The sequence below is a fragment of the Antennarius striatus genome, chromosome 3 (assembly GCF_040054535.1).
Source record: "Antennarius striatus isolate MH-2024 chromosome 3, ASM4005453v1, whole genome shotgun sequence".
Lineage (NCBI taxonomy): Eukaryota > Metazoa > Chordata > Actinopteri > Lophiiformes > Antennariidae > Antennarius > Antennarius striatus.
Window position 1 is genome coordinate 13,663,802 of NC_090778.1, and position 24,520 is coordinate 13,688,321.

General features: G+C 42.2%; 1 protein-coding gene across 1 annotated transcript; it reads left to right on the forward strand.

The window, feature by feature from the left end:
- Positions 1–24,429, forward strand: gldc (glycine dehydrogenase (decarboxylating)). Its single transcript, XM_068311592.1, has 25 exons — positions 1–427; positions 542–620; positions 4,057–4,192; positions 4,556–4,720; positions 4,968–5,045; positions 5,638–5,785; positions 6,054–6,250; positions 6,405–6,501; positions 6,730–6,835; positions 10,998–11,137; positions 11,225–11,305; positions 11,520–11,617; positions 12,053–12,137; positions 12,232–12,273; positions 12,627–12,769; positions 13,472–13,547; positions 16,587–16,712; positions 16,949–17,098; positions 18,183–18,295; positions 18,496–18,637; positions 19,250–19,361; positions 19,478–19,573; positions 19,724–19,896; positions 20,027–20,107; positions 22,862–24,429. The coding sequence occupies exons 1-25, from the start codon at positions 140–142 to the stop codon at positions 23,000–23,002; spliced, it is 3,093 nt and encodes a 1,030-aa protein (XP_068167693.1). The 5' UTR covers positions 1–139; the 3' UTR covers positions 23,003–24,429.
- Positions 24,430–24,520: the final 91 nt, after the last annotated feature.

The following is a 24,520-nucleotide window of genomic DNA, read 5'->3' on the forward strand; positions in this document are numbered from 1 at the left end:
TCGTCTGAAGCCGTGTTGTCCTATAAACTGCAGTAGTTGAGGGGTTGATTGAGTGTCTGACGGGGGACCGTCACCTTCTCTGAGTACAGGAAACTTTCGTTTGTTTTTTTTGCAGCTCGTCTTTTGAAGTTTTCTCGCCATGCAGCGCTGCGTCAAGACCTGGGGCTTCTTTTTGGCCAAGTCCGTTAATTCCAGCGTACCGTGTCGGCATTTGAGTGATAGAAGCCGCGTGGTGTGGAAACTTAAATGCAGGGTCCGACACCGAGGGGCATCTTTCACAACAGCATCCCGGGGACTGAGGACGTCTGCGGCGGCGTCCTCCAGACAGATAGAGAGAATATTACCCGCACATGATGATTTTGCAGAGAGACACATCGGTCCAGGTGAGCGGGAGAAGAGAGAAATGCTTGATGCTCTGGGAGTCGAGGTAAGGTTTACTCATTAAAAAAAAAAAAAAAATTTAAAAAAAATCACAAGAACTTTTATTGTTATTAACTGCGATGTAATGTTTTTATTGAACGAATGTATTTATTATTTTCAGTCGATCGAGCAGTTGATTGAAAACACAGTTCCACTCTCCATCCGTATGCAGCGTAGTATGAAAATGGATGATCCTCTTTGTAAGTTTACCTTCATTCATTTTTAAAAAAAAATGTCGATATATATAACAAAGCTGTGTCACACTCAACCCCCCTCCTCCCCCAGGAAAAAAAAATGTTTAAAGGGTCAGCTTAGTTATCCTTTTTTTTTAAAATTTGCTAATCATTCAAATAATTGCTCTTCCATTTTATTCTACATTGTGAGCTTTTTCCACGTGAAACCAGATGAAGCCGAGTGGGGTGGCTGGAATGTCGGCGGGGCCCCCTCTCCATTGTCCGTGCAGCAGCTCTTCCCCCGTTAAGTCTTCCTTTGAACATATTTGGAGTTGTTTTCGCGAAACCCGGCGAGCGGCACCAATCTCCTGATGGGAAGCCGATGCTCATAGGATGGCAACTGGAGTGTAAAGTTTCGCCGTGAGCTGCAGTTCCAAGTCCAGTTCAATCTGGTTACAGTGTTACCATTACATCACAGCCCGGGGGTGTTTCTTCTTAGGTGACTTTGGCTTGTTTTTCCAGACGTGCCACGCATGTTCTCCTTCCTGCAATGCAGCTTTTAATTGCCAAAGATTTCCTCAAACAAACCACCTAATTTAACACCAAATGATCCCGTACTCGATAAATGATGTCAACATATTTTTAAAAAAAAAAAATTGTGTTATAAAATTAAGTAAGCAGAGAATACTGTATATCTGTCCCCCCGAATGGGAAAGAGCTACTGTGTGATTTTTGAGATGTGGCCACCTTGAGTTGAATTAAACTGTGGATCACATGCAGATGATGAATAAATGAGCAGGAGAATAGGATTGTAGAGTTCTCCTCGTGGTGACTTTTCTTTTAAGTCATGATTTGTGATTTATCATCAGTCCGTTGATAGTTTAAACGTTCTTTTGTGATAGGGGTTGAGTTGAATTAAATTGATTTTGTCAGTTGTAAAAATTGGTGACTGCAGTATTTGTGTGTCCTATAAAGTAATGAAGTTATTGACTAATTTTTGGGATAGTTTGTTTTACCCTAAAGGCTCACGGTTGGTTAGTGACACACCCAGTCCCTTGGAAGGGAGTGTTGTATTGGGTAAGTTTGTAAGCAGGTCAAATTTTGTTTTGAATTCTAATCACCATTTACATAGGTGTGGGCCTATTGTTGGTAGATTTATTGGTAATGGTGGTCTTTCTACCCCAAATCCTCAAACTTATCACCAGACAATCGGATACTTTAGAATTTAATTGCCATTAACTGCTTGTTTTTGGAACAATAGAGGCACAGTCTGAAATGATAATGCTTTGATAGTCACAGGGTTTTGTGATTATAACTCATCAGTTTTCTGAGATGTGTACATAAAAAGGTAAATTTGTGTCCATATTGCAGCCCTATTGCTTGAATAATCTCTGGCCATCTTGTTTCTCAGGATAGAAAATATCTCAGACCACAGATCAAAGCTAATGCTTTGATCTATGGTGTTACTCAAACTGGCCTTCCTCGTCTTTCTATCACGGTTCCTGAGTGCACAAAATTTGAAATTTGACCTTGACCTAGTTTTCCCAATGTCAAGGTCATTTGATTTTCGATTTTTGTTTCATCTTTCTATCTGCAACGGTTGTGAAGATATTTGGTGGACGAACGGATAGACGAACACACAAACACTGACAATAACGATAAATCACCGCTTCGCTAGATGTAAATATGCCATGAGATTTAGTAATGTTGAGCATGCACTTCAGGTCGATTGGCCGGTCCCAAATTGCCCGTAGGAGTGAGTGTGTGTGTGTGCGTGGTTGTCCGTCTTTGTGTAGCTCCGCGGTGCACTGGCGTCGTGCCCGGAGTGTCCCCCGCCTCACGCCCTATGTCAGCTGAGTTAGGCTCCAGCTCCCCGTGACCCACTATGGCGGATGAAGTGGTAGAAAATGAATGAATGAGCTATGACCATGGCATGATCAAACGGCATCAAGTAGTACAGTATTTGAAAAAGCTACATTATGTGGTTAGGAGATGTTTTGCATGCTGATACTGTAATTTGTAAGCCATCAAACTTTTGAAAAAAAGATGTGTGACCTGACTACAAAAGCGGACTTCACTGGGTAGGCGTCTGCTCTCATTCCATGCTGTCAATTAAACAACAGGGCCAACACCCAAGTTCAGAGCATTTCTAAAATGGTGAAAATGACAAAAATTTCAGGAAGCAAATCATGAGATCCACATCACATCCAATATCGGATTAGGTTAAGCACACATAATTATTCATACCTGAAATAAGGAGGAAAATGTCTGACAAGGAAATGCTTAATAGATAAATACTGACAGGATTACACTTCCCCACATGCTTAGATAAATTTGATTCACAAATTCCAATATTTATAGAAAATTTGCATTGTCTCTGTTCTTTACAGTCAATCTGGTCCACCCTTGTGTTGGTCCCTCATGTGATAGTTAGGTTTCATAATGCAATAAGTCATGCTGAAGGAAAGAGCTGGATCCATGCTGGGTTTCTGCTTGTTCAGCTTTGAAGGGCTTCAGTTTCAGTGCCAGTGAGAGATTTTCCCGTCAACAATGGACCACCTGAATGATTCGGAATCAGCTGCCCCGCAGAACTCTGGTACCATGGGAAAGCAGTCACTTCACTGAAACAAAAATAGTGCTGTTGAGTATCCAAAAGCACCACTTTTTTTTGTGCTGAATCTGACTGGCTCAACAACCAAAACATTTGCATCTTTTTAGCCTTTGGAAGGAAGTGTAAACATCCACTTTCTTTCTCTTGTCCTCTCACATCCCTCTCTCATGAGCACTTATTAAAGGTGTCCTTCTTTTCTGAAAACGGGAGTAGTCAGGGTGCTTGGTTGGAGCAGGGACTATTGTCCATTCTTTGGAGTTGCTAGGCAATCAGGACAGCCAGAGGGATCTCAGAGTTTGGATATGCACTAGCAAAACTTCCGTGCAGCACTGTGGAATTTTAAGAAAAAAAATCCATGTGTTTGGTTTCCTTGGCTTTTGTTTGCATGATGAATTATGCGTACACTGTCTTCTGTTTCAAACAAAAAGCCCAGTTATTTGGGGGGAGGAGATTACTCTTAACAGTGTTGAATCTGACAACTTTAATCATGTCACATTGACCTTTCTTGAACTAACTAGAGACACAGTGTTCTTACTCATCACTTTTTACACATTTTATGATGCAAGTTGTAAATGATTATCACTGTTTTGTCAACATCAACTTCTTTTACAATTATAAACAGGTTTTGTTGATGCAAGAAGTTGACCTATTTTCATTAAATCAAGGGAAATGGAAACCAACGTTAAATATCTACTTATAAAAGTACTGGCATGTCTTAAGTTATTGCACATTGTTTTGCTCATGATCATTCCTACTTAAGATTATGTAAGATGATCTTTTGCTTTGAGGCTTAATAACATCTGGAGCATGTCGGGATTGACATAAAATCTGATCAAATTGAATACCTTACAGGTGAAAATGAGATTTTGGAATCCCTACAGAAGATTGCGTCAAAGAACAAAGTATGGAGGTCCTACATAGGCATGGGATACTACAACTGCTCAGTACCGCCACCCATCCAACGCAATCTCCTGGAAAATTCAGGCTGGTGAGTGTCCTCAGTTGATCCTCCCTGAGTGAATCTCGTGAAAATACGTTTAATTATGGTTTAGCGTAATTGGAAGCACTGCCACTTCTAATTATGCAGACTTCACTTGTGAGAGCTGTGTTTTAATAGGAAGCCTTATAACTCAATTTATTGTGATGTCTAGCATGTGAGATCTGAAGAGTTGGAACAAGACTCTTGTACACTTGAATCAATTGACTGTGCCCACAGTTTCTCACCCCCCCCCCCCAAAAGAAAATGTAGGAGTCTAGTCACACAACGTATTCCACTGTCGCATCTCAAGTCCTTCAATGCCAGTGTTTTTGTGCGATACCATTGTTATTCAGTTGCTTCTTTTGTATTCAGGGTAACTCAGTATACGCCCTACCAGCCTGAAGTCTCTCAAGGTCGTCTGGAGTCACTGCTCAACTACCAAACCATGATCTGTGACCTCACAGGAATGCCAGTAGCCAACGCTTCTCTATTGGATGAAGGAACAGCAGCTGCTGAAGCCATGCAGCTCTGCCACAGGTATTTTCAAGTCAGACTTGCAGTCGACAATATAAAGAAATGGAATTTTACGTGACTCAGAAGCATTGCAGCATAAGTGCAATCCTATAATAGTTGTTATATGTCAAAGAAACTAGACTGCATATGCATTATTCAGTAAGAAAACCTATTTATATTCTGTAAAGCAACAGTGTGTTGCTGGACAGACCTGAATCAACGCATTTTGGTCAGTTGATTTTCTGACTTCTTGTTTGTTTGTTCCTGATAGACAAAACAAAAGGAGAACCTTCTACATTGACCCACGTTGCCATCCCCAGACCATTGCTGTGGTGCAGACCAGAGCCAAGTATGTATGATATAAATCAACATCAAGAAGCTCTTGTCACAACTAATTTATATATACAGTGTGCCCTTGCAAATTCGCTCATCAACGCTTGCGACTTCACCTCATTGCGGCTTTTTGGTAGGCAGTCAGGTGATACCGTACACGCTTTCTATTGGCTCATGGCATCCGGAAGTGCGCTCGGTTCCGTGAGTCTCAGACTTACATGAGACACAAAAGTGCTTTAAAACAGTTGAAAAGAGTGTGGGGAAAAGTTCATACTTTAATATCAGTATGGGGAGGGTTCATAAACATTTAAATTACTGTAAATAATAAGATAAATTGTTGTTTTATTGCGGAATTCGTTAATGGCGTGTGGTTTCTGGAACTCATTACCCGTGAGGAACGAGGGCGCACTGTATAGAGAAGTCAAGTGGGTAACAAATAAAGGAAACAAATCTATAGTGAAAGATCCTCTGTATTGTAAAAACAGAAATCGCAACTGACAGCTTTCTTTTAAAACTGTAATCCACAATTAATCACATATTTTCCTTGTATGGAGATCACCGATGACTTCTTTTTTAGGAAAACCTATGTTTTCATTGTTATGTTGCAGCTACACTGGAGTAAAGATAGAGCTGAAGCTTCCTCATGAGATGGACTTCAGTGGGAAAGATGTGAGCGGTGTGCTCTTCCAGTATCCAGATACTGATGGCAGAGTGGAAGACTTCACTGCTCTGGTGGACCGAGCACACAAGGGAGGGGTAAGGGAGTGCGTGACTAATGGTTGTAAAATGACAAGATGTAACTTCTTGGAAAAAAAAAAACTCCAGTGTTGATACTGTATGTTTTGGGTTGACCCATTGAATATAACACATCTACAATGGATATCCGCTTACTTGATCCTCATGTTTCATCAGTAAGACTCATTGTATTACGCAATTTGTCATTGTTTGTTGTGCGATACAATTAATTTTCACACGAAAGGGAAAATGTGAGGTGCATCCTTCTTAATGTTCTCTCCTCGTCCAGGCACTGGCTTGCTGTGCCACAGATCTGCTGGCCCTCTGTGTGCTGCGTCCTCCTGGGGAATTTGGAGTCGATGTTGCACTGGGAAGCTCTCAGAGGTTTGGGGTTCCTCTCTGCTACGGTGGGCCTCACGCTGCCTTCTTCGCTGTTAAAGACAACCTGGTGCGGATGATGCCTGGCAGAATGGTTGGAGTCACCAGGTAATCCACAGCATTCAACATCTTAAGATAGCTCTAACAGGTTTTCTTTCTTGACAAGGTGCCCACTTCACAAATGCAACCTCATAGTAAATTCAATTTATCTGTAAAGCTCCCTTTGGAAACATATTTTAAAACTGATATATTTGCATTTTAGGGATGCAGCAGGTAAGGAGGTGTATCGGCTTGCTTTGCAGACGAGAGAACAGCATATTCGCAGAGACAAAGCAACCAGCAACATCTGCACGGCACAGGTATGAGCAGCTTTGATGTTGCTTCACCATTTCCATTCCAGTCCTATTTTAAACCCACATCCACTGTCAGCAAGCACCCACATATTTCTAAGCAGGGTGCTATTTTTAGGCATGCAAATGTGGGTATCAAAAAACTGAGCTGTCCATTCAATAGGCAAAGAAGCTTTTTTTTTTTTTTGACAAGACACTGTACTTTCAATAAGTTTTATATAAATCTCTCATCCTCAGGCTCTGCTAGCAAACATGGCTGCAATGTTTGCATTGTATCATGGCCCCCAGGGCCTCAAACACATTTCTGAGAGGACACACAATGCTGCTCTAATCCTTGCTGAAGGTAATTTTTATTACATCTCGCTTCAAAGCTGTGATGTATTGTAATTGTCAGTGTTCGTCTGTTCGTTGGTCCGTCCGTTTGTTCGTCCACCAAATATCTTTGCAACTGTTGCAGATAGGAAGATGAAACAAAAAGTAGATTACTTGGGCGGCAAAGGGGATGAAAATGAGATAATTACCTTGATCTTGAGAAAACTAGTTCGAGGTCAAATTTCAACTTTTTTACACTCAGGAACCGGATAAGATAGATAGACAAGGGAGAAGGCCAGTGTGAGTAAGACCATAGGTCAAAGCTACTGCTTTCATCAATGCCAGTTGGTCAGAGCACTAGCTCAAGTCAAAAGTCAAAGTCAGCTGTATTGTGAAATGTACCATATATGCACGACATACAGCACAGATGAAATTGCAGTCCTCTCTGACCCATGGTAAACAGTACAACACGGGCAGGACAGCACGGGCAGGACAACACGGGCAGGACAGCACGAAGTATAAGATGAAACACAAGGGATGGTTAACATCTCTATACACTCTAATCTCATAGGGGAAGTGACGTGTGCGCAGTCCCTGAGTTGACCTGGGGAGGGAGAGATAGGTAGTCAGGTGGTGGGGGGAGGGCAGGGCAGTATGAGGCTAGAGTTCAAGGCTATGGCAGGGGGCAGAGCAGGGAGGGAGTTGAGCCTCTTGACCGCCTAGTGAAAGAAACTCTCCTTGAGCCTGCTGGTTCTGGCCCGCAGACTCTGCAGTCTCCTACCTGATGGCAGCAGGCTGAAAAGGCTGTGAGAGGGGTGGGTGGGATCACCTGCTATGCTGATGGCTTTGCGGGTGAGGCGGGTGTTATAAATGTCTGTAAGGGAAGGGAGACGGACACCAGTGATCTTTTCAGCTGCTCTCACAATGCGCTGCACGGTCTTGCGGCAGGAAACGGTGCAGGTGCCGTACCACACGCTGATGCAGCTGGTCAGGATGCTCTTAATGTTGCCTCTGTAGAAAGTCAGCATGATGGGGCGTGGGGCTCTTGCTCTCCTCAGTTTGCTGAGGAAGTAGAGGCGTTGTTGGGCTTTTTTGGCCAGCGATGCGGTGTTGCGGTCCCAGGACAGGTCCCCGGAGATGTGCACACCCAGGAACTTGGTGCTGCTGACCCTTTCCACTGCAGCACCGTCGATGGTTAGTAGAGCATGCTGGGTGCGTGCTCTCCTGAAGTCCACAGCAATCTCCTTCGTCTTTTCCACATTCAGATAGAGATTGTTGTCCTTGTACCACATAGCCAGGAGGCCCACCTCATTCCTTCAGGCTGTCTCATCGTTGTTGTTGATGAGACCCACCACAGTCGTGTCGTCTGCAAACTTGACGAAGAGGTTGGAACTGAAAGTTGGTGTGCAGTCGTGGGTCAACAGAGTGAAGAGGAGGGAGCTCAGAACACATCCTTGGGGGGCTCCCATGTTCAGCGTGATGGTGCTGGAGGTGTTGTTACCAACTTGAACTGCCTGTGGTCTCCCTGTCAGGAAGTCTGGCAGCCAGTTGCATATGGAGGTGTTGAGTCCAAGCTGGTCCAGTTTAAAGATGAGCTGCTGGGGGATGGTTGTGTTGAATGCTGAGCTGAAGTCGATGAACAGCATTCTGGCGTATGAAACTTTGGTCTCCAGGTGGGTGAGGGTTGAGTGTAGTGCAGTGGAGATGGCATCATCAGTCGAGCGGTTGGACCGGTAAGCAAACCGAAAAGGGTCCAGGGTTGAAGGGAGGGCAGACTTGATGTGATGCATGACTTGCCGCTCGAAGCACTTCATAAGGATGGGAGTGTGTGCAACTGGGCGGTAGTCGTTGAAGCCAGATGGGGGCGACTTCTTTGGGACTGGGATGATGGTGGTGGCTTTGAGACAGGTATCGGACAACAGCCTGGCTCAGGGAGATGTTGAAGATGTCTGTGAAGACATCTGTGAGCTCATCAGCACAGTCTCTCAGGACACGACCAGGAATGTTGTCAGGACCTGGGGCTTTCCGTGCGTTGGTCCTTCTGAGGACTTGCCTCACGCTGTCCGGAGAAAGCGTCAACACCTGGTCGCCAGGATGGGGTGGAGCCTTCTGTGCCGGGATGCCGTTGTCTGCCTCAAAGCGCGCAAAGAAGTCATTCAGCTGATTCAGCAGAGTGGTGGAGCTGTTGCAGGACTGTCCGTAATGGACGAATCCCCCGCCACAGGTTCCTGGTGTCTCTGCTGTCGCTGAAGTGGGTGGTGATCCTCCTGGAGTACTGTCTCTTGGCCACTCTGTTTGCCTTGTGACTGGTTGGCCCTAGCTGTCCTTAGGCCTACCTCGTCCCCAGCTCTGAAGGCCACGTTCCGCGCCTTCAGGAGCCTGTGGACTTCACCTGTCAGCCAAGGCTTCTGGTTGGCTCGAACAGAGATCGTTCTGGTGACTGTGACATCCATGCATTTCCTTTTCACAGGTTTAACGCCTCTTACGAGCGGTCTGTATGTGGGCGTTAGCATAACAGTGGTGTGGTCTGACACCCCAAGGTGGGGGAGGGCGTGGACCTTGTAAGCATCTTTGTGTCGTGTAGACATTGTCCAGGATGTTAACTCCTCTGGTGGCAAAGTTGATATGTCTATGTAATTTTGGAAAACACTCTTGGGGTTTGCGTGGTTAAAGTCCCCCGCCAGAATGAGGAAGGCATCTGGGTGGGCTGTCAGCTGCTCACTGATGTGGTGGTAGAGTTCATTCAGTGCCTCACTCCTGTTGTTGTTGGAGGTGGGAGGGATGTATACTGCCACCAGCAATATGGCAGAAAATTCCCTGGTCAGGTAGAATGGCCGGCATCCGATGATCATAAGCTCCACCAGAGGAGAGCAGTGTGAGCAGACCACAGCAGCGTCACGGCACCAAGCATCCCTGATGTGAACAGAGTCCCCCGCCGTGGGTCTCCCCCCCCCCCCCTCGACGAGTGCTCTCTCAGCCCGGTAGCACGTTAGCCGGTCCAGCTGAATGGCACAGTCCGGGACGCTGTCAGTGAGCCATGTTTCCACAAATATAAAGACACAACACTCATCCACAGACTTAGTTGATGATCGGAGCAGGTGGATGTAGTCCAGTTTATTGTCCAGCGAGCGCGCGTTGGCGAGTGTGATGGTCGGGATAGCCGGCCAGTGAGAGCAAGCCACTAGCCTAGCCCGGATGCCTCCGCGCTTGCCCCGCTTCTGCTTTCACATGTTTCGCTGTGGCGCTTCCACTGCGAGCTGGGTGCAGGAGTGGGTGTCGGTGGTTGAGCAGGCCTCTGGAGCAGGCCACACTCGCGCAGCACTTCCGCGTCTGCTGGGTCTAAGTCCAAAAAAGTTGTCCTGCGCATGTCGAGCAGAAACTCACAGGAGTATGAGCACCTTGGGGTAAGTAGACATGACGAAGATGGACGTGACAAAGATGGACAAACACACGGAGAGACAAGACACAAAAAACACGGAAAAACCGCTGTATCGGGAGAGAGAGGAGCCGCTGCGTGTGCATGTGCCGCCATCCTCTGTATCCCCTTTGATCTTTGACCAATGCGAGTAGGTCAGGGTAAAAATTTGAATTCAGGGGTGTTGCGGTATGTTACAGTCTGTGACTACCTTGGTTCTAGTTGTCTTTTGTTTTTGCTTGTTTACTGCTAGATCAATATTTGATTAATCATAGCTATGGCTTGTATTACAAAACCTCTACTCAATTATTTCCTTGTTAAATCCAAAATCCAGGAACCAATAATAAAGTATATATCTAATATCATCAAGCATATGATAGATAAGTGACTGACTGATGAAACAGTAACAGAATTAGCAGAAACACCGTACACAGGTTAAACGGGTTATAAAGAGCAACCAAAGTATAGATTGAGTAAAACCACAACATCAACATAAAGCTCAGGTAGTAACAACAGGACAATTGAATAAGTGACTAGAAGATGGATTGCACAGTCATTAAACAGTTCTGAGTACTCTAGACCTTTTGACAACCCCACCCCTATCTTGTCATTTTTGAAAAAATAAAAAATTACTGTATTCCCATCTAGATCTTCTTCTTCTTTTCCTTTCGGCTTTTCCCTTCAGGGGTCGCCACAGCAAATCTATTTCCTCTATCTAGCCCTGTCCTTTGAATCTAGATGTAAACATTTAAATGTCCTGGATGTCACTATGTTTCAGGCCTGAAGAGAGCAGGACACCGGTTGCACAGTGAGATGTTCTTCGATACCCTGAAAATCACCTGCAGTGTGGCTGCCAAGGACATCTTTGAGAGAGCTGCACAGAGGCAGATCAATCTAAGAGTCTACACTGAGGGAGTGGTAATGCTTCAGATCATTTAAAAAAACTAACATGCACTCATGGTCCGGTAACATTAAAAAACAATTGTCCCTCCTGTCTTTCAAAAGCTGGGTGTCTCTTTGGACGAGACTGTGACTGAGAGGGACTTGGATGACCTGCTCTGGGTCTTTGGCTGTGAATCATCAGCTGTAAGTTGATGCATTGCTTACCCGTTATGTTAGTCACGGCGCTCCGATGTTATCAATCAATCAATCAACTTTTATTTATATAGCGCTGAATCATATCAGAAGACATTTCAAAGCGCTTTACAGACAAAAAGCCAACAATGCCCTATGTTACACAGTGACTCTCATTTATATCAGTAGCTTTGACGTGCTTGGATTTGAAATGCTCTCTCTTCAGGAACTGATTGCTGAGAAGATGGGTGAGCGGGTGAAGGGGATCATGGCAAGTCCTTTCAAGAGGACAAGCAAGTTCCTCACACACCAGATCTTTAACAGGTGGGTGTCACATTGCAACAAGCCCTAGTCTACCTCTATCTCAATCATGACACTTTCATGTTTTTATGGCATGGGGAGCTACAAATATCAACATCTGTTAGAAGCTGTCAGTACCACATGATCAAAATGGAAATTCATTCCAGTATGTTTGACTAGTATAAAAATATTTGAATTACTTAAAAATATAAGGGTTTTTCAGGACCTAACACCAATATTTTTTAATGTCTTCTATGACATTTAATGTCATCAATGCAATTTAAACAATAAGACTTCATTCATGTTGCCAGAGAAAAGTGTTTTCTTATTCACACAATGGCAGTAAGTAGACTACTCATGTTAGTTATGCATTCAGGAACATGGGGAATATTAGGATCTGGAAATATAATCAATCCCTTGATTCTCAATGTGTCTTCTGTGGTTAATCTTTGTCTGCAGTTATCATTCTGAGACCAATATTGTACGATACATGAAACGTCTGGAGAACAAGGACATATCCCTGGTGCACAGCATGATACCACTAGTCAGTATGACGTGAATGCAACGTATTGAGAAGTGAAATTTATCTCATAAGTCTTTTTTTTGTTTTTGGTACTAAAATCTTGGGTTTTTTTTAGGGCTCCTGCACGATGAAACTGAACAGCTCCTCGGAGCTCATGGTGAGTAATTCAGTGGGTGTTACTCACTAATAATAATAATAATCCTTTATTCGTCCCTCTTTGGGAAATTCTTTTTCACTTCACCCACACATGTGTGTTAATTACACACGAGGGTTACAGGTTACAGGCCCCTGAACACAACACATACTGCAATTAGTATACAGAGAGAGGTTTGAATGCATACTCACTGGTTTGCATGCCATTTTCTGTCAGGAAATTCTCCTTGCCAAGAAATTATTTATGGTTGCTGCCAATGGCCTCAGGCTGCAAATGGCCAAACCACATCCATGACAACTGAGTAACTTTTGAAAAGTGCATTCAGACCAGTTCACTGCTGTTCTTTCCTCCTAAAGCCAATCACTTGGAGGGAGTTTGCCAACATCCACCCCTTCGTACCTCTAGATCAGGCTGATGGCTACCAAACACTCTTCAGACAGCTGGAGAGAGACCTCTGTGAGATAACTGGCTTTGACAAAATCTCCTTCCAGCCAAACAGGTAAGACTACGTGGCTTTTCATACCTACTTATGATTACCATACCAGTGACTCGGCTGTAAAAGCTACCTTCCAAAGTTTTTGTGTTTATACATAGTGTCTTGTGTTGAACAATTTACAGACTTGAGACGTATTTATAGCGAAGTGCAAGATTATTTTTTTATTTTTCTGCTTATAGCACACTCACTCCTACTGCTGTCATCTCCAGCACTTTTATAAACAACAATTTCGACCTGGAGAATTATCATACTGTCACCCTCTCATATCACCTTGTCTGCCTGTATTTTAGTTACATGTTCAGAATACTCTTTGAACTGTGCTTTGTATGTGTTGTAAATTCCATGAGAATATAGATATAGATACTTTAATAATCCCGTAGGAAATTGCACCTATCCACTGCTCAGGCATTACATAATGAATAAATACTGGATAAACACCAGGAGAAAAAGAAACGCTGACACCACAATACATACCACAAGACATACACTGCACTAACAGACACATGTGGTATTAACAGGACATACACTAAATTATAGCTAAAATATAAAATAAAATTAAAATAAAATAACCAAAAATAAAAAGTGCAAGTGAAAATTAGCAGGAGGCCCACATGGTGGGTAAGGTACACCCTTCTTACAATGTAAGGCATCACTATCTAATATCACAACATCTAATATCCATATTATGTTTGTCTTGCCTTTCAGTGGTGCTCAGGGAGAATATGCCGGATTGGCTGCCATAAAAGCTTACTTGAACTCAAAGGGAGAGAGCATGAGAACTGTAAGTGTGCTCCTGTTGAAAAGAAGTCATTTGCAGTGCAGTCATAGCAGAAATCAGTAGGAATTGAATTATTTTCAATTTTTACTTTTCCTCTTTCTGTTACCTAATAATATTGAATTACATAATCAAATAAACCTCACGCTCTAGCTCATCTGCACTCCAAGCAAACTGTTTGTGCAGTGTCTAACAAAGTCAAAATATACCAAATATTTTTTTTAAAATAACTGTATACATATATGCTTACTTACTGACAGTTATTGAGAAAACCCAATTTACTTCACATTGACATTTTTATCGCATGAATTATGAAACTATAGCTTACAGATACGAACTTTCGTCAGCATTCAGACTTTTATACTGAAACAAAATAGCAATTCAAAATAATTTTTTTGCAAAGTGCAGTGACTCATGGCTCAATTTGCTTATGAATCACACAGCCACACCCAAGAGTCCATGTAGGCTGAGAAAATACCTTAAACTAACCACAACATGTCTCTCTTACTTCTTACTTTGCTTTTGATTTAAACCTTAAACATATAACTAGCTTTATGCTAAAGTGGAGCTGCGGTTGGGGGATTTTTCTACCATTTGACCAAGACAGATCAGAAAGTTTTATTTATGGAACACTCGTGGAATATAGCCCAAAAAGTTAAAGCAAGTTTCTGAGAATAGAGGGTCAAAGACAAACCATTATTCTGACTGCAGTGACAGGGCTTATGAAGTGTTCTCATTTTGACTGCAACATGACACAGATACAATAGCAAACAGTCAGGATCCGTGCTCTCAGTTTTCAATATCGTTTGGTAATCCATTTCGTGTACTCCGGTTAAACATTCTTCCAGTGTCATGATGTGCTGATTAGCTGTAGCTTGAGAGTAGGGCAAGATAAGGGTCTCCTCAGATTAAAGACTGGCTGACTCATGTCTTTTTATACATGTACTTTAAATTGGCCTTCGTTGTTCTTTGGAACGACTGCCTCATTCGTTCATCTCAGATAATGGTCTGAAACAGTCAAGGTCCAAACTAACGGCACAGTGCAAACAAAGAGGTTGAAAATACGGCAATTCCGCCACAGGCTACCTGCTTTCAAGATTCCATATTTGGAGGTTTTAAGACACTGAGACCTGCGAGTCAGTACTCTGACAGGCTCAGCTGTTTTTCCTGGTTCGTCAACCCACAGGACAACCCACAGGTCCAAGTTCTCCAGTGTTGCAAAATGTCAGAAGGTTAATCCTAATAAGGCATAAAATCTGTTGGTGACAAGTTACATATTTGTGTCAGCGGCTGGTGCCATCCAACACAAAATTCAACTAGTAGAGTTAGATTATTCCCACGTGAGTTAATACTCTACCACCATGCTCTTTTTCTATAAAGACATAATTAGTTTTACAGCATGAGTGCTGTACACTATTAATAATAGAGAAGCAAAGTCATCACTTGAGTGCAGATTGTGATTCTGAACATGCTGAATATTCCGGTGGTCTATAAAAAATAAATGGAGGTGATGTGCCAAATTTAAACTTATTTAATTCAAGGTGTTTTTATAACAGCAGTATTCTCCTGTTGGAATAAATATGTCTAGTTATGAAGAAATTCAGATTAATTTTTGATTACTTCTCGCTTCAAAGTGGTGATGTATTGTAATTGTCAAGTGTTGGTGTGTTTGGCCATTCGTTAGTCCACCAAATATCTTCGCAACCGTTGCAGATAGAAAGATGAAACAAAAAGCAGAGTAGTCAGGCTGCAAACAGGATGAAAATGAGATGACCTTGAAAGAACTAGGTCGAGGTCAAATTGAAACTTTTTGTACACTGAGGAACTGGATGAGATAGAAAGATGTGGGAGAAGGCCAGTGTGAGTAAGACCATAGAGCAAAGCTAGTGCTTTGATCTACAAATGCACTAGCTTTGATCTATGGTCAAAGCTAGTGCATAGCTTTGACCTACCCTGAAAGGTCAAAGCTATGCACTTGTCAGGTACTAATTTCAGGGTACCCTGACCTACCCTTAGCGGGATGTTGCAGTCTGACTGCCTTTTTTTTTATTTTTTTTTTTTTATACTATTATGATCCCTGAAGGGAAATTAAGAGGGAACACTCTAGTATTTGTCAAATAAATGCATGCATTTATACAGTGTGCCCTCGTTCTTTGTGGTTAATGCATTCCAGGAACCACAAGCAATGAACTATTTCCGCGATCGAGTGACAAACTATATCTTATTATTTACGGTAACTTAAACATTAATGAACCCTCCCCATACTGATATTAAACCACCTTCTATCTGTATTACCTTTTCCCACACTCTTATCGACTGTTTAAAGCACGTTTGTGTCTCACGTAAGTCCGAGACTCAAGGAATGTAGCGCACTTCCGGATGCTGTCAGCCAATAGAAGGCGTGTTCGATATCATGTGACTGCCTACTAAAAATCCGCAATGAGGCGAAGTCGTAAGTGTTGATGCGCGGATACGCAGGGGCGCACTGTATATTAGTGTGTACAGGCCCCTGTAATACACACACACACACACTCACACACAAGGGGAGCTATAAACATGCAGAGGGAGGTAGAGTTGCGGGCAGCTCCTTCATGGTGTGCCACAAAAGAGCAACTCTTAAAGGGAGACGGCGCCTGGCTCAAGGGCGCCTCGCTCAAGGGCGCCTCGCTCAAGGGCGCCTCGGCAGTGCTTGGAAGGTAAGCTGACACCTCCCAATGTCGGCTCACTCTCCCGTTGTCTGGGCGGGAGCGGGTATCTTTTTGTAGAACAGTTCAAGGAAGATCAGTAGACACGGCATGCCCCCGAGTCACATGGCAACATCTGTTAATACTTATGTATTTGTGATGTTTTTTTTGTTTTTTTTTAAATCTGCAAAATGACTAATTTTGGAACGAGGTCGGAAATGGTGTACTGTGAATTCTTTCCAAATTAATTGGACATAAAGTCAAACATCCACGCTAAATGCATCAGTTTGTTCATAATGTTGTCTTTATTGCCCATCCATGTGTTTATCCTGCTACACTGATATTCTTCCTTTCCCTTTAGGTCTGTTTGATTCCCAAGTCTGCTCATGGCACCAACCCAGCGAGTGCCCAGATGGCTGGCATGAAGGTTCAAGTGGTGGAAGTGGACAAGGATGGCAACATCGACTTGGCACACCTCAAGGCTCTGGTGAGAGTCGGACTAAATTAATGCACAAAACATACGAAAACAACTGTCTATTAGTTAGGGTAAACTTCCTTATGGAACATTAATGTCGTAATGTAATGGTATGAGAAATAGTTTGGGTTTTTTTTGGTATGATTTATACAGTAGTGAAATTATTTCAGGATTTCATGGTTGCTGCTCTTCACATTTTGCCCATTGTTGGAGGATTTCTGTCTTCTAAGTCCCACCATCTCTTTCAGGTGGATAAACACAAGGCGAACTTGGCAGCCATGATGCTGACCTACCCATCCACTTTCGGTGTGTTTGAGGAACAGGTCGGCAACGTCTGTGAACTTATTCACAACAACGGTGGTCAAGTGTACCTAGATGGAGCCAACATGAATGCCCAGGTAAACAATTCTTTTATGGCATAAAAATTCAAATGTCTAAATGGTACATGGAAAATGAAATATTACTCGACCTGAAGGCTAATACGATAAAGGTTTATAGATATTTGTTATCTTGCAGTAAATGGATACCCTTTGGCCTCTGATATGCAGATAATGATTTTCATTACAGTGTAGCGTCCACCAATCCCTGACAGACTTTCCGACCCTGCCCCCTCTGACTTTTAGGGCACAGTCATCACATGTGCAAATGTAGCTGTCGTGCTGTAATAATTTCACTGGTTTTGATCTAAGATGTTATACATGTAGTGTGGAACAATAAATGCTTAATGAAGCCACAACTATTTAATTAACTGGCCTCCTTTTCATTCACTTTATCCTTCGCTCAGTTTGAAGTTTATATGGTGTTAAGCAATGTTGGCTAAGTTTGTACAGTATTAAATTGTATGTCTGTCAATCTCTTGCTTTTTTTAGTCCTATTGTGCAATCTACGTTTTTCAAAAGCAGGAACTGTTTCAAATTTATTGTATAAGCATAGAAGTCTATGTAGGCTCAGGTCATGGTTTAAATCAATCCACTGGTATTTAAGAAAGTTTCTTGAAGACCTTTTGCCTCTCATCCAAGAGGCTTCTTCAGTTCTGATGGTGGCTGGTCTTGTCCCAGCTTATTAACCCTTTAGGGTGTGGTCAGTGCTATTCAGATTCCAAAGATCATAGTTGAAACCCATCTGGCTCTTCAACAATGGGTTGATGGGGTGCCAGGGGGTGTCAAAGGGGGGTTGCAAGTTTCACCGAGCTTTTGTTTACTAACGAGGGTCATTAACATGAGATTTATCACCTGGGTTGATGCAGCAGATTAACCACACCTCACAGGGTTAATAACCTGGGAGAAAACCAGCCACCACCAGGACTGAAGAAGCCTCTTGGATGAAGAGGGGAAACGTCTTAAAGAAACTTGTGGATTGTGTCCAGTGGATTGATTTGAAAAGCTTTGGATAAGCATAGAAGTGGGAGCCCTGATGCTAACCATGATGGGTGAATTTTCCAGCCACTGTGTCTAGCAGATGGATAATGTTCCTGTCTTGCAGGTGGGTTTGTGTCGTCCTGGTGATTATGGCGCTGATGTGTCTCATCTCAACCTGCACAAGACTTTTTGTATTCCTCACGGGGGCGGAGGACCTGGCATGGGCCCAATTGGAGTGTAAGTTAAAGTCAAAACGTTGAAGCCTCACTTTCAGGGGTTGAACTGGCATGGGTGCAAAATGTATAGCATTGTGGTGTCTAAAACAAGTGAAAATGTATTCACACACCTGCATGCTTATTCTGGAGAGGCGGGCTACCATCCTCAGTATCATTTTCACTTTGAGTACCTTCTTGAAAAACTGATCTGCTTGTCAACAGGAAGTCCCACCTTGCCCCCTTCCTCCCGAGCCACCCTGTGGTCTCCATGCATTCAATCAACACCAGTAGCTCGCTGGGCACGGTCAGTGCTGCTCCCTGGGGCTCAAGCGCCATTCTGCCAATCTCGTGGGCTTACATCAAGGTCAGCACAGACGATCAGGGATTTGACACACAGCTTAGTTCTGAAGTAGAAGCACTTTTAGGGGAGTTGAATCCGTTGAAGTTCAGATTCAGGTGTGCTGAACATGTTCTGGCCTTTTCTTCAAACAGGCACTCATGTCAGACAGACACCACTTCTGTCTGAAATGTTGTCCTCCCTGCCAGGAACTCGTTTCCCCAATCATTTTGTAAAAATTCACATGCAAATTATGTCAAATCAATTATCTTGGCACGTGATTTTCATGTCTGAGTCACCTTAGCTACAGAGTAAATTTGTCCTACACTGCCTGATAGAAAATGTTTAATGTTGTCACAACATCATTCATTAGGAGATTCCTTCAGAATGATTATAGTGTGGAAAAGCATCCAAGATAATTGAAATGTGCATTCTCTTATCTTCAAAAACCAGGGTTTCCAAGTATTTCACATTAAATGCACATTCCAGAACGTTGTAGGCTGTGTACCTGTCACCAGTCAGCCTTGCAAACGCCAAATAAAATGTTGCTATGCAATTACAAACCAGAAGGTGTCCAGTGGCTGTTTTAATAGTCTAATTTCATGACATGTATTTTAGTCACTCCTCTGCTTTGTTTAGATGATGGGATCCAAAGGACTGCTCCACGCCACAGAGGTAGCCATCCTCAATGCCAACTACATGGCCAAGAGGCTGGAAAATCACTATAAGATCCTCTTCAGAGGACGAAACGGTATGGCTGAAAAAGCATTTTTGAATATGGTGTACATGTCATATGTTGATTTTTACCATGTATGCCAATAAGGAACCGGGTTGCATTGTTTTTAAATATTGTGTTGGCTTGAAAAGGTTTTGTAGCCCATGAATTTATCTTGGACGTGAGGTCATTCAAGAAGACTGCATATATCGAGGCCGTTGACATTGCAAAGAGGCTTCAAGATTATGGTAGGCTAATTTATAGACATTCCTTCTTAAGTGTTATACAAAATGTATTATATGTACTTCTAGACTTTGAATATATACTGATTCTATTTTTTTTCTTGATCCATTAAATTATTTAAATACGTTGCTATACTTCTTGGTGTTGTTTTCAAGGTTTCCATGCACCCACCATGTCTTGGCCAGTGACTGGTACCCTCATGATCGAGCCCACAGAGTCAGAAGACAAGGCAGAGATGGACCGATTCTGTGATGCCCTGCTTGGTATTCGACAAGAGATCGCAGACATAGAAGAGGGACGGATGGACTCCCGCATCAACCCGCTGAAGGTGTGCTGATGACTTAACATTTCCATTCATATGAGGAAAAAGATGCATAAGATGCGCTAATGATTAGAGTGTGGAATAGATTAAACTGTGAGAATGCAGCCTGACCTCTAGATTTGTCAAATGCTTGCAGATGGCTCCTCACTCTCTGGCCTGCATCACATCCTCCAACTGGGACAGACCCTACTCCAGGGAACATGCTGCTTTTCCACTGGTGAGTGGCCCCACCAGTGTAAACTGCTCCCCTGCTTGATTTACCTACGTGCTTAAGAAATATACAGTGGTACCTCTACTTACGAAATTAATTGGTTCCGGAAGAAATTATGCAAGTCGAAAATTTCGTAAGTAGAAACGTGTTTTCCATGCAAACGTCCTAATCCGTTCCAAGCCCCCAAAAATTCAGACATGAATGTTTTATAAAGCAAAAAAATACATTGAAACATGTAAAAAATACATGTTACAATTAGATTATTACACAATAAATGAGATTTGTGCAGAACGTAAAAAAAAAAAGAATAGCGTAAAGAATAATAATGACGGTCATTTACCTTTTAAGTGCCGTCCTCAATGTTTTTTGCCCTCGTTGGTTCATGCGCTCCTATCTCACGATGCCGAACAACAGAGTGAATTCCAGTCCTCCTTTTGAACTTCAACTACCCACGCGATGCCTTAAACTTCCTTTTGTTTTAATAACGTGGCGATTGTAGATGCATTTCGGCCATATTTTTTGGCAAGATCAACCAAAGGCATCCCTTTCTCATGCTTTTCTATCATCTCGTGCTTTGTTTGTACGGACAAAAAACTTTTTTTTTTTCCTCTTCTCCGTCACTTTCTTGGGGTCCATAGCGAATACAAAAGGTTAATACAGTATATTTGCGCAAAACTATCAGAACACCTCATGGGTCGAGAGCCGAATGACAAGGACCCTGCGTAAACACCGATCCCTCTTAGCCAATGGGATGCCAGGAAGATTCTAGGTAATAGCCAATGGCAGAGCAGCTATGAGAATGGTGCGTTCAGGAACCTGTGGGAGCTGCGAGTATCAGCTGATACTGTATTTATCCCCTTACGTAAGTCGAATTTTTTTTCGTAACTAGAGGCAATATGTTCCTGCTGAGAAATTTCGTAAGTAGAAAATTTCATAAGTAGAGACATTCGTAAGTAGAGGTACCACTGTATTGTCTGTGTTGCCCTCTATTGGTGACAAGAATCTTGAACGTGTAATAACCTGATAAGTGTCAGTTATATTTAGGATATCAGGATATTTTGAGTTATTGATGAGAATGCATGATTGCTATTCAGTTGTAATGGTTATATTCAAATTAGGATAAATAAGAGGTTAAGCTATATTAATAATTTGTAGTTAAAGTATGCGCTTTAAACAATTAATTGCTGGTTAAATACTTTAAGCTGTTAAAAGTTGTGTATAACGGTATAAACCTGTCAAGTTAACTTCCGGCTCACCTGCTCTGAGAGGAAGTGGGAGGGCATAAAGCCGGCAATGATGCACAGGTGTACCAGCAAGTGAGGTGACAGCGTGCGAGCGAGAGCAAGCGAACTAGCGCGCGCGAGCTAGAGACGTTGCTAATGATGAACAGGTGTCCATCAATGAGTCATTGAGAACCATGGCGTGGAGCATGTAGACACAGAAGTGAGGAGACTGACTACCACGTTGATATACTTCTGTCTTGTTGGACTTTTAACGGTTCGCCAGACAGCATGCTCTCAACATATGAAATGAGTTGGTGACAGAGTGTGTCTGTAGTCTGCCAAAACGGCGTTAGCTGAGTTAGCATAGCCGCCGCCATCGTTGGAGATAGACATTCCTTTAACTGCACGGATGTCAGAGCTGAGGGCTTCAGCGGACGTTGTGGTTGTACGTGCTGAGGGAGGCTGTGGAGGCCAGTACTCCTCAAAGTTCATGGTTGCTGTGCTGGGTTCGATGAGACACCAGAAGAGGATTTCTTTGTGGTAGGACGCTGATTGATTTCCCACTCGGCGGTACCATATCTGAGCTCCAACTTTAAAGCGCGCCAACGATCAAAATGCAAGCTTGCTAAAGTGACTTCAACTAAAGAGTGCACTCAAACTACATTCAGAAACTAAGATGAAGAACTAAGACTAATTAATATAAAACCCTGGGTATTTGTGTTTGTATTTACATTCTATTTATTTTTCACATTAAAAGGTTAGTGTTTGTATTGAAATATTGGTAATATATGTTTGAAACTGATATCAAGTCTTTGTGTGTTTTTGCTTCCCGTTTATGGTGTTTTTGTGGAGTTTATATAATTATTAATGGTTAAATTCCAGAAGTATTCCCGTCTAGATATTTTTTTAGAAAGTGAGAATCATAATTTATCCTACTGTTACTTTACACGGAGATGTCTCTTTCACCATATAAGTATGAATATGAGTTTGAATAGGTTTACGTATTTATTTATAGTTAGTTTCACATTTTATGAGCCAATGGTGAAAGGGTTACAAACTTTTAAAAAAAAAAAATTGTTTTTTTACAGTAATCCCTCGTTACTTGCAGTAAATGTGTTCCAGGACCACCCTCAAAAAACAAAATTCTGTGAAAGAGCGAAAAAGTATTTATTTTATTATTTACAGTAATTTAAACATTTATGAACCCTCACCATGTTGCGATTAAGCCACCTTCTATCTATATTACCTTTTCTCACACTCTTATCGATTGTTTAAAGCGCTTTTAAGTGTTTCTTTAAAATACGGAAGTGCGCTGCATTCAGTGTATCTCAGAACGCAGCGCACTTCCGGATACTGTCAGTGAATAGAATGTGCGTATGGCTAAAAATCCGCGATGTAGTAAAGTTGGGCATCTTGAAGCGCAGATACACCAGAGATTACTGGATTCATTTTTGTGTTTTATCGCCTCACAGCAGATCACATGTAAGTCCAATTAAATGACTCTGCTCTCATTTGTCCTCCATATCTTTCTTTCAAGGCCTTCATAAAACCTGAATCTAAATTCTGGCCTAGCATCTCCAGGATTGATGACATCTACGGTGATCAGAACCTCGTTTGCACCTGCCCACCCATGGAGTCCTACGAGTCTCCATACGAGGAGACGAGAGCGTCCTCATAGATCGTTGCGATGGACCAGTCTCAATGTTTGCCCTGCATCTCTGTGGAGTTTCCACCTTTTTGCACACTGAAAATATGAGGAGGGTATAAGGGCTCAAAACACTCGATATTAGATTAGCTGGAGCAGAACCAGCTCTTCTGTCATCTCGCCCATATTTCAGATGTAGTGAAATAAAACTGACTTGCAGAATAATTACCTTTATAGTATAGTATATTATAAAACATAATAATGTGAGCTGTATCGTGGTTCTATTAACTATACATTCTTTGCTGTTAAGTTTTCAGACTGTTTTTTTTGAAGATTTTTCCCTAAAACTCTTCCATGAAACCAAAGGTGCAACCTTTGCACTATGCCACTAATCTTGTGAACCTACTGCAAGGCTGTTCTGTAAAATTTGAAATAAAGGACTAGGAGTGCAGTTGATTTCTAGACCAGTGGTTCTTAATCTATGTTCGATTGAACCTGAGGGGTTCGGTGGAGACAAAACTGGATACCAAACATACAGGAATCACTGTACGTTTGACACATCGTGTCAATTCGTGATGACACGCCCCCCTTTGCCATCACTGGCTGCAGGTGATCATGCTACAATTGATTAGCCTACCTGTGCTACATGGGATTTTGTGCACTCAGTAATCAATTTATGCCTGTCATGATGGTACGTCATCTGATTTAATATTTTAATTCATAGTAACTATGTTGAGCAAAAAAAAGTGGTCGGACCAATATGTGAAACGCGAATTTACATGTACTGTATAACGGAACGTGATGGGAGTCAGCATTCTGCATGATTTGCAACGTCAAGTTGAGCAACTCTAGTCTGGCACTGGCAAAAATAAAGGAACACTTCCTTAAGCTGCATGGAAAACAAAAGAAACAGACTTTGCTGTGAAAATGACATAAGAGTAGCACTTGCCAAGGAGAAGCCACACATGTCTGAACTGGTCTCAATAACAGCAGAAGTCACACTGATTTGCACGTAGGTAATTTCATGTGAGTTCATGCACTGTCAAGACGATTCATTAAATAACATACTTGAAACATACTTGTCATAAATTTGGATTTTTTTATTATTTTTTTTCACTAAAGGGCTCGGTGAGTGAGCATATGAAACCGGCAGGTTTCAGTACCTCCAACAAGGTTAAGAACCACTGGTTTAAACAAAGTACCCATTGTGCCTCAATTTTTATTTTGTTAAGCAGCTGTTTTGTCATTCCACTGTATTTTTCCAAATACCTGGCAAAACGTGGGTAGTACCTTGTACGTTTTTATTATGCATATTGTTTGAAACGCTGGTGTGTGTTGTAGCTTAAAATAGTAGTCTTGATTTTTAATCTTTTCAAATCTTAACTAAAGAAAAAAATGTAATAAACATTTGTCTTTAAATGTGAATGTTTTGTATAAAGCAGGTTGTTCATTTTATGCAACATAGCTTCCTAGTGCAGAGTGGAACACTTCTTGCAATCCATTTAGTCAGTATTTAGACAAATCCAAGGAAACTCCTTATTTTAACCTTTT

Excerpts from the sequence above, each read along its gene's own strand:
- gldc (XM_068311592.1), top strand. The coding sequence starts at position 140 with ATGCAGCGCTGCGTCAAGACCTGGGGCTTCTTTTTGGCCAAGTCCGTT. Across the intron at positions 11,618-12,052 it reads ACACACCAGATCTTTAACAG|TTATCATTCTGAGACCAATA; the intron begins GTGGGTGTCACA and ends CTTTGTCTGCAG. Across the intron at positions 18,638-19,249 it reads TCTCGTGGGCTTACATCAAG|ATGATGGGATCCAAAGGACT; the intron begins GTCAGCACAGAC and ends TGCTTTGTTTAG.